The 10084-nt window shown below is 49.6% G+C and overlaps 1 protein-coding gene across 1 annotated transcript; it reads right to left on the bottom strand.

Moving 5' to 3' along the window:
* Positions 1-6180: 6180 nt before the first annotated feature.
* Positions 6181-7290, bottom strand: LOC119107025 (autotransporter adhesin BpaC-like). Its single transcript, XM_037230370.1, has 4 exons — positions 7263-7290; positions 6849-6959; positions 6471-6617; positions 6181-6197 (listed from the first exon to the last, which is right to left on the bottom strand). The coding sequence occupies exons 1-4, from the start codon at positions 7288-7290 to the stop codon at positions 6181-6183; spliced, it is 303 nt and encodes a 100-aa protein (XP_037086265.1).
* Positions 7291-10084: the final 2794 nt, after the last annotated feature.

Here is a 10084-nt window from a genome sequence, read left to right as displayed (position 1 = left end):
ATACGGAATGGCTTAAAAAGGACAGGCGTGTAATGTTTCATTGCTCTAGATTGGCACCGCCAATAATGCGCGTCAGAATACTTGGGCGAGTCGCATTCGGCGCCGTAATACACATTGAGTAAGATCACCTCCCGACCAAGAGAGCATGCAGGTGCAGGCGACGAAGAATTTTGGAGGCTTATTGCTTAGAGATGTGAAAGCTTTATTGATAACATTTTACGCGTGGAATCGCAAGCCATCGAAATTTCTGATCAGGCAAAACAACGACCTTAAGTAAAATATTGAAGGCAACGTGAAGTTTTGCAAATTAGTTAAGTACTCTTACATGAATTCCCCTGAAACTACAACAAAGCAGTTTCTACAGAGCAAATTTGCGCATTTCAATTCTGTGAGCGTGGCAAGATTGAGGGACGTCTCCCGATTAGTTTGTTATAGTGACTGCACGGAAAATAGCGCAGCGTACAAAATGCGCGGTGTATAGCATGGACGTTGAAGCCAGTGTTCCACATGTATATGAGGTTCTGAACTGAAATAACCATCTTGAAGACCTTTTGGTGCTGTCCGCAACCCTGCCCTTCCAAGACCTAAGCCCCTCTAGCTTCTGAGGTATACGCCCGTGAAAATGGGGAAAGGTATATCGGGGAGAGCATTTCCAAGTCACTTCGGCGTTTACGTCATAATGACATCATTCAAAGCTTGCCTTTCCACTAGCAATGCGGCGATCAAGGCCAATGGAGATATAGTTGTCAAGACGTTCATGTCTGTCGTTTGTGTTCGCGATTTCCAGATATGATGGTCATCAATTAGCTCTCTATCAATTTTGTGCAAGGTACCATGACGTAACCAAACCATGACAAATTGAGGAGCATATTTACTAAACAGATAATCGTGCTGTCTAGAGCAATCTTTTCCACTTAAAACGTATGCCAATAGTTATAACTGAGCTTGTTTCATCATATCTGATGCTTGTCTCAGCATCTTCAAATGTGAAACGTTTCCTTTAATAGGCGTTGCCGCTCGAAAGGGGCCAGAATATTGGTTCCAGTTGGGACCCCCGGCTCTGAGGGTCCCCGTAGCCGCTGCGTCTGTGCTAGCGCCGGAGATATAGCAGCATCAGACCGCGTGGCAACATGTAGCAGTGTGTAGTAATATCAGACCGGCCGTCGGGTGAAACGTCAGTGTCACTATTCCTGCAGCCTCTGGGCACGACCAGAAAATTTGGGCGCGTGCTTTTGAAGGTCTGCGGCCCTTTAGTGTTACCTTATGCACATGGTTCGCGGTCCCTGATTACAGTTCGTCGCGGTTTATTCGGGAGGATAGGATATGACCATCCTATCAAAGCATCCGCACCCTAAATCATGATCAATTCTCTGTGCCGGATTGTGTGCCCATTGCTCATGCGTCATGTCTTCAACTACAGAGAATCACGTTGCTGACCACGGTCCAGATGTTGGCGGCGAAATGGCCACGCCGTTGCAGGGATCTGCGGTCGGGTCTGGCATCCCAGCGGCAGCTTGATCTATCGACTCTCGGCCTACCAGCCGTGGCACGTCTCAACGGCCGTATTCCGTTCCCAACGACAGCACCGGCCGGGCGCCGTAGCCGCCCGTACCCGGCGGGTCATAACGGAACAACACACGACCGCTACCGCTTTCGACACTCAGCCGCTCCGTGTCAGTACGACTTCGGAGATAAAGACGCTGCGTTCGCGCACGTCCTCATGAGAGTGCAGCCATGAGAACTTCTCCAGCTCACACACCGGTCACGGATGGCTGGCTCGCCTGCCGCCGATAGCGACAGCAAGGTCCCAACCGGCGATGCATTACTAACGATCACCGCGATGATCGGTTCGCACGTACGACCGGTGTGGCTGGCGGCGTCGTCCGGCTGCCGTGAGGTCATGTCGTCAGTCGCCAGACGCGCCCGCTGGCTGCAGGCCAGGGCGCGCTGACCCGGTCACATTCCCGCAGTGAGATACGGAGCCGATAAGATGTCCAGCACCCATCCGTGACCGGTCAGATGACCTCCATGCGGGAGGCAAACGCCGCGGGAAACACGCAGCTAACTCACAGGCTGCTCGCTGTCTGGCGAAAGCAAACGGCTTCGCCTGATTTTTTGCTGTGGGCGGATTCAGGCGCCCCCAAATATCGCTCCGTAAAGGGATCAGTCCTACAAAAAAGTTTGTGTAAGTGGCCGGGGCGGGGTGCATTAACGCAGATGAAATGTCATTGCGCTTTTATGCTGGGGTTGAGCTTTAGTCCCAAGCCTTCGCCGAAATGCGCCATTACATCAGATTGCCACTAGTGTGCAGCACTGACTAGATCCACGACACATATACGCCAGTGAAGTGGCGTTTCATATTCCTCTGGACTTCTGGTCACTGCCCAGTTTCGTCGCTGGATCGGATCCGCTTGGAATCGTACCTTCCAGCGCTGCGTTCGTGCTACTGAAGAAAAGGGGTACCGTTGGAACGAGCATTGCATGCAGAGGTATCAGGAGTGTCAACAACGTATGTTTCTGACTCTGGCCATTTAGTCAATCATCAGTCAATACATTACCCGACTGGCGTGGGGTGGGTAAGGGCGAGTTGTGAGGCGTAGGAGCGGCGTTACATTTGCTGCTAATACGCATGAACTAAGCCCAAAAAACATAGTTAGCGGTGATGGCAAAGCCTGGTAAAGTAAGTCACGTCATTTGTTGGTGATCATCTAATCAGAAGTTGATCCCTTTTTCACTGAATTTAGTCCCTAATGTGAAGTGAACAGTGGCATTTCGGCTTAAACTGGATCCTGTGACAGCCCGGGGTCATCTTCACGCGGTGCGAGGAGATCCAGGAGTTTTATGGACGCGACAATTGGAATCAGAAGGAAGGAATACAAAGGCGCTGGGGGGATGGACTTTCCCAATGGAGGGTATTGAGGGTATGTGTATAATGGCCTATGTACTGTGCGTTTGTTCGGGAATACGACTGCGCCCTGGGGCGTACTTAATGTGAGCGCATGCCATTTGTGAATTTACGGCAGTTTAGAAGCCTTGCAAATAGCGCATGTGAGATACCGAGCTGTCGTTATACTTCAAAAACCAGACAATCATCAGCGATTTGTGTGACATAGTGTGCCTTCTTGTATCTTGCGTAACGACATGTTGGAGAGCGAGAAAACTCGTCGCATTTAAAAACTTTGCAGTTATTATAGATTGTGGGTTGCGTGTGCTCATATCCTAAGTCTCAGCGGCGTCTGCAGATGGGCACATGATGGTGGTGGGCAATAGTGACCACGACCCAAGATTTTCTACAAAAACAAAAGGTTCTGACGCACCGTAGTTGCGCAAATGTCTTGCACGGCATATAACAAGATTATGTTTTTTTCAATCTGTGCATTTTGTCTGCGCCCACCTCGAATTGTACATTAATGGCAAGGGCGCTTATTGAAACATGTAAAAATTTCATTGGGTAGTTCGTGCCTCGGTACCACTTGAATACAACATTGGCTTATATGTTCAGAAAGAATGTAGAGAAATGACGCGGAACGCATGCGTGAGGAACCATAAAAGAAGAACTTGGGAGCTGGTCGATCCACAACAAAATATTGGAATTATCTATCACGCTTTGGTGACCAATGCACTTGGTGATTCCATTTACGAACCGGGTGCATGACTTCGCTCGTCTACAAAGACATGAATTACTGTGTTTATCAGCAGCCTATTTTTGGCTTTCGCGCGTTAACTCGTCGATCCCTTGAAGTAACACCTTTTTGACATCTTTTTTGTTGACTTTTCCATTAATATTTTGTTCAGTTAGAGTTCGCATTTTGCTTTCCATCCTTGACTTCCTTCGTATCTCCCTTGCTCTCTATCCATTTTGATCTCCTATCGACTTTTCGTCATGTAAGATTAGTAGCGCTCGTAGTAGCGGTCGTCTTGCTTTGAAGCCGGCAACGAATGGAAGATTGTCCACTGTCGCGCCTTAACATAGTGTTATGTGGACACAGGTTACGGATCAAGGTCAAGGTCAGTCACCGTCAGCTTTTAACGCGCTGAAACCAAAGGTGACATCTTTTTACTCTCGGTTTTAATCTCATCCCTGCGCACTGTCAAGATCGCCAGTGACGAAAGTTGTCCGACGACCGCCGGGCCCTCCATCGCCACTAGCAAGCGTTGCATAGGCATGAGGCAGATACCAAATGAAAGAATGTTTTTTTTCCGTACCAGATACTTCCAGACGGTCTTAAAGTCAAGGCCAAGTCTGGTCAGAGTCAATTTGTACCATGGTCAAACTCGTCCAAGGTCAAGTGACGTTGAAAGTACTTCATTCTATACGACATTTTTACCCTCCCGAGACACGTACTTTTTGCACTTGATCTGAGTCTAACCATAATTTATTAAAGTTTTTCTGTGGAAGTAGCATCTTTATGTACTTCTATAAACACGTTTTGAAATGGCAGAACTGCTATATGTGTGCATCCTTGGTCAGAACGCATTTTCCGAAAAGTAATGTTCTTGGAAGCATTATAAATATAAATGGGCCAGATTGTTCGCTCCGAATATTCTGCATGCAGTTCATAGGTGACTGGTTAACAAGAAGTAAATTTAAAGGACCGTGGCATAAAGTGAATAAAGAGCGCTTTCTTGCCACACATAGTCATTTTCCAGTTCAAGACATATTAGGATGATGCAGCATTGCTGCAAAAGGTTTGTCGATGGTTTCATCAGTTAGCACTGGAGAACGACATTTGGTGATAGGTAGGGGACACTATGTGAGTGCACCTCCGGGCGTGCATATATGGAGACCGCATCCAAACTCCTGGGTAATCTCTTTTGAAAGATCGCCGTCCAAGTTTAGCCGTTATCACGGACTGTGCAAGTGAGCAAGAGGACCGTTCCATGCATTGTGTAAGATCTAGGTGGCAGTTAAGTGTGCTGGAAATGGTCGCACCAAGCGTTAACAGCTGAACGATTTATGACAGCCCTGGAGCCTGCGAGGACAGCTACGAAGAAGACGGAGAAGCGATCCGTTAGGCGGAGCTTGCCTGGGATAGATCATCAAGCATGGCAAGGTTTCAAAGTCCCCTTAAAAAGAGTGAGAGCCGCCGATGGAACAAAAATATTGAGACCCCACTAAGCCAAAAATCGACGACGTGAGACGAAGGTATGTGCTCATCCATGCACAGGGCACCATATCTGAACTATCTCCAGATATGTATCCAGGATGCGAATTGCACTAACGCCAAAGTGCTGTTGTAAATGAGCACCGAGCGCCGTTGTCGATGTGTGTTGTTCCGCCGCTTCCGACATACGTTTTGCATCATACACACCCAGCCGCACAACCACACACAGCAAGGCCTAAATTCGGAAATAAATGTTCAACGTTCTTTTGGAAGCAATGCCAACATCGAATAAAATGATGCCTATTTCGAATAGATCTGAGGAGAATGTCATTGCGCACTGAATCATGAGCCACTGGACAAGACTTCGCACTTCAACGGGCCTCGCTCCGTCCTGCCAAATGTTAGGAAAACGAGGACGGATCTTCCTCGTCACAACCACGGCACACATTACTACATGCTCACCAGCACGGTCAGTTCGAGAACAGCCGTGACCAGCGGACGGCGACCCTGCCTCCCTCGGAGGCGGCATGCCCGGCTGACCCGCGGATGATGCTATCGAGGCCGCCGGGCCGGCAAGCCTCGGCGGTGGCGCCGCCGGTCGGGATGGCCGCCAAGGAATTCGGAGCGTTGCAACATCCCCAGACGGCAGAAAAATCCCGAGGCGCCCTGGCGGCGGCAGATAAGTTCGGACACAGGACGCACCGGGCCGTATAAAAGCAGTCGACCGCACGTCCTGGACATCAGACCACCTGATTCCACCGCCTCCATCACACCACCGCTGGTAGCCCGCCATCATGAAGTGTCTGGTGCTCGTCTGCCTGTTCTGCTGCGCCGTAGCCTTCCCGCTGGAGGATATCGAGGGCTCAGGCGATATCGAGTTGGACGCGTTGCCGGAGGTGGAGACACGCTTTGGCGGCCCGTCCGCGCCCAGTGCTGACATAATGAGCCAGAACTTCGACACCGACGAAGAGGGCAACTTCAGCTTCGGCTTCGCCAGCAGCGACGGCACATCGATGGAGACGACCGGCGGCCAGAAGCGCATCGGCGACGGCGTCGGCACCGTAATGAGAGGCAGCTACTCGTTCAAGACGCCTGAGGGGCAGCAGGTGACCGTCAACTGGGTGGCGGATGAGAATGGCTTCCGGCCGACGGGCGACGTCATTCCCCAGCCGCCTGCCTACGTGGCCGATCTGCTCAAGGCCGCTCCTGCCGTGGAGAGCTCCCCCGCAGTTGATGAGCCTGAATCTGTTGTTGATGAGCCTGAACCTGTTGTTGAGCTTGCCCCAGCCTCTGAGGAGGGTGCGCCTGCCATGGAAACTGCACCTGTTGGTGATGAGCCTGCACCTGATGCTGATGAGCCCGCACCTGTTACTGATGAGCCGGCACCTGTTGCTGATGAGCCTGCACCTGTTGCCGATGAGCCCGCATCTGTCTCCGAAGAGTCTGCGCCTGTTGCTGATGAGCCTGCACATGTTGCTGATGAGCCCGCACCTGTTACTGATGAGCCGGCACCTGTTGCGGATGAGCCCGCACCTGTTGCCGAGGAGTCTGCACCTGTTGCTGATGAGCCTTTATCTGTTGCCGATGAGCCCGCATCTGTCTCCGAAGAGTCTGCACCTGTTGCTGGTGAGCCTGCACCTGGTGCTGATGAGTCCGCGCCTGTTGCTGATGAGCCTGCACCTGTTGCTGATAAGTCTGCACCTGCTGCTAATGAGTCCACACCTGCTGCCGATGAGCCCACACCTGTTGCTGATGAGCCCGCACCTGTTGCTGATGAGCCTGCAACTGTTTCTGATGAACCCGCACCTGATGCCGATGAACCCGCACCCGTTGCTGATGAGTCAGCGCCTACTTCTGAGGAAATCGCCCCAATTGCTGAGGAGCTCGTCCCTTTTGCTGACGAGATCGCCCACGCAGCTAACGAGCTCATACCTGCTGCTGATGAGATTGCTAACGAGGTCGTCAATGCCGCTGACGAGACCGCCCCGGTTTCTGACGAGCCTGCACCTGCTTCTCAGGATGTTGTCATTACTGCTGACGAAGCGTCTGCTGTTAATGTATAGCCAATCCTTTGCCCGCAGCCTTCAAAGCTCTATCACTGTAGCTTTCCGCACCTATTCGCTGTTTTCGTTGCGTTTCCGTTACCACAAATCTCACGCAACTCGGGTTTTGACGGTTCTTTCATGACTTAACCACTCGAGAGCTGTGAGGATGCGTCTTTCGTCGATCGTGCAGGTGTAGTTTGTTGTTCTGCTTATGGTCATGTGTATAACGCGAAAATATATGCCTTATATGGGTAAAAAGCATTGTCGCTGCGATATCAGAGCGCAACGCTGGTCAGGTCAGGTCAGCTGGTCATAGCAGGTCAGGCCGAGCCATCTTTGTCAGGCCCGGGTCTCGGCGAACAGCCTGCGCCGTGCTCACGGCGCGCAAACTTCGCTGCGCAACATCGCTGCTGGAGCTAACGAACGAAGACAATATATAAATTCGTGCCTCTCGGGGAATATCTTGCAAAATATGCTCCAGGAGTAAAGTTAGAGGCGGCCACTGACTTCATAATCTCCTGGAATGTATCTCGCACGTTTACAGCCGATGCCGGGGGGGGGGGGGGAAGAGCAGAGACGCACGGACATAGCAGCCCGGGGGAGGGGGGGGGGGGGGCACGTACCCCTCGCCCATCACGTGACAAAATAATGCCAGAATATTAGTAGAAATTACATTCAGAACAGGTCATGTTGTTTTAAGACACAACAAAAATTGTGCGCGCTTCCGGCGTGCTACTTTTGGTTTTAGTGAAAACTTGTATCCCTTACAGTGAATGCTACGCATGCTTCTGCCTTACCGCTAGGCCCATATATTTCATTACAGATAGATGCCTCCCGACGGAGTAAAAATCAGTGCCATGCGCCCTCACTGAGCTCCTCTCCCTTCCCCGCCAACAAATTCACACGCGCTTAAAGGAAGTGTTCCACATTGCTATAGCGTTTTACCTGGAATAGCCGTGGTGAAGTCCTTTTGGAGCAGTTCACAGCACTGCCCTTCTTAAGACCTAAGCCCGGTTTACTTTCTGAGCTAACGCCCGCAAAGGTGTACAGGCTTTTTCGAGGAGACTATTTTAAGATCACTACGGCATTCATGACGCGGTGATAACGTCATTCAAACCAAGCCATTCCATCGGCCATGCAGCGATCAAGGTCAAGAGAATATAATTGTCGAGTCGTTCACATCTGGGGTTCATGAGCACGATTTCCAGATATAACGATCATTACTTGGCTCTCAATCAATGTTGAGCAAGGTACGATGACGTACCCAGACAATGACACATTGAGGGGCATACTTACCAGAAAGAGAACCTGTGTTGTCTAGAGCAGTCTTTTTCTCTTAAAAGTACACCAATAGTCATAAGTGAGCTTAATTTATCACGCCTGATGCTTGCGTCATTATCTTCGAATGCGTTACATTTATTTCAGTACGCCTGCTACCAAGAATGTGCTGGTGCAACAAAGTTTTCGTGCATGAACGAAACCTTGCCCATGTCCATGCACGGTGGTCAAATTGGGCAGTTCTGTGCCCCACGACGTCATTCGTCGGAATAGAGAGGCGAATTCGGCTACGGTATTCCGCTATCAAGTAAAAGCCAACCCAATAGGTAAAAGTTGGCTGGGAAGTGGTACAGAATCTCAAATATTTGGACGATCTTTGGATGTTGTGAATGCCGGTTGTTTCGTTTCGTTGTTTCGCCGGACGCTTTGACCATGGAACGGTAGAACCCTCGATGTTTCAATACGCAGCCCAGGGAACTCCGCATCACGCAAACGTTAACGGGCAAATTTCGTTTTTTTAGGCATCAGAATCTTTCCAGCGCAAAAGATGCGTCTGTCAGAGAAGACCTGACGTCTCAAGATCACCATTCAATGTCGAATTCAAGGTCAAATAACGGGGAACAAATGTTAACCAAAGATGAACAGTTATCCGAACATTTTTTAAGGCGCATAGAAACGCCCGTCGAGAGGCCCTGACCCTCCAATGCCACTCTTCAATGTACATTCAAGGTTGAATGACCGGTAAATACATATCACCCAAAAGTAATCAACCGCTTGTCACCTTTAATCATCGAAATCCTCTTCATAGCATTAAACGGCGGCCGTTTAAAAAGCCTCACCTCTCAGGGTCACCCAAGATCAAATTGAATGCCAAATGTTGGGAAGAGCATATAATTTAAAGGTTTAATTTAGCACATGACTTTTTGGCGATATGGAACTGCTCTGCGTTGGAATTTGAATTTGACATTGAAAGCTATCCTTGGCAGGTCACCTTTTCTTGAAAATCACTGGGTTAAGCGCTGAAGAATATTTTCATGCCTGAAAATGAGAAACTTGCCCCGAATTTTTGGGTGATACTGAGCTACCCTCCATTTGACTTTGAATTCCCTCTTGAAGTGCGACCTTGGCAGGCCAATGTGCCGAAGGTTTAATCAGCCTGAATTAGCAGACAACTCTTGGGTGGTATAAAGTTCCCGTCACTGGAACTTCAATGGTAAAGCCGAGAGGTCTGGGCATGTAGACAGAAGCTTGTTTGTGCGCTGAAACATATTCATGGGCTTGTTGGGCAGTAAGTTATGGGCGATACACCCAAAAGCCGTTATTTGACCATTGTTATGACCCTAGCGGCCTTCAGTGGTCAGGACGATTTGACGGGCGCTAGTTTATGCCTTGAAGAAGACTCTGATGCTCATGAATTCAAAATCTTGATGGTAACTTGATGGATCAAAATCTTGATCCGGTAACTTGATGGATGGTATGAACTTTCCCGTCATTTGAACTTGAGAATGTTCTTTAAGGGTGACCTCGAAAGGTGAGTTTAGGACAGATGATAGATGATGTACAGAGGATGATTCTGATGTTTTAACCTCTGAAATCGGCTGAAAACGTCTGGCGGATATTGAGTTACCTATCATGTAACCTAGAATTGGCTTTGAA

The sequence above is a fragment of the Pollicipes pollicipes genome, unplaced genomic scaffold (genome assembly GCF_011947565.3).
Source record: "Pollicipes pollicipes isolate AB1234 unplaced genomic scaffold, Ppol_2.1 Scaffold_6598;HRSCAF=7821_pilon_pilon_pilon, whole genome shotgun sequence".
Lineage (NCBI taxonomy): Eukaryota > Metazoa > Arthropoda > Thecostraca > Pollicipedomorpha > Pollicipedidae > Pollicipes > Pollicipes pollicipes.
This window is presented reverse-complemented; position numbering and strand designations above follow the sequence as displayed.

Coding starts and splice junctions, on each gene's coding strand:
- LOC119107025 (XM_037230370.1), bottom strand. CDS start 7,290: ATGAAAGAACCGTCAAAACCCGAGTTGC. Junction 6,960..7,262: donor ACCGTCAAAACCCGAGTTGC/GTGAGATTTGTG, acceptor CGATTTCCTCAG/AAGTAGGCGCTGACTCATCA. Junction 6,618..6,848: donor TGCGGGCTCATCAGCAACAG/GTGTGGGCTCAT, acceptor CATCCGCAACAG/GTGCCGGCTCATCAGTAACA.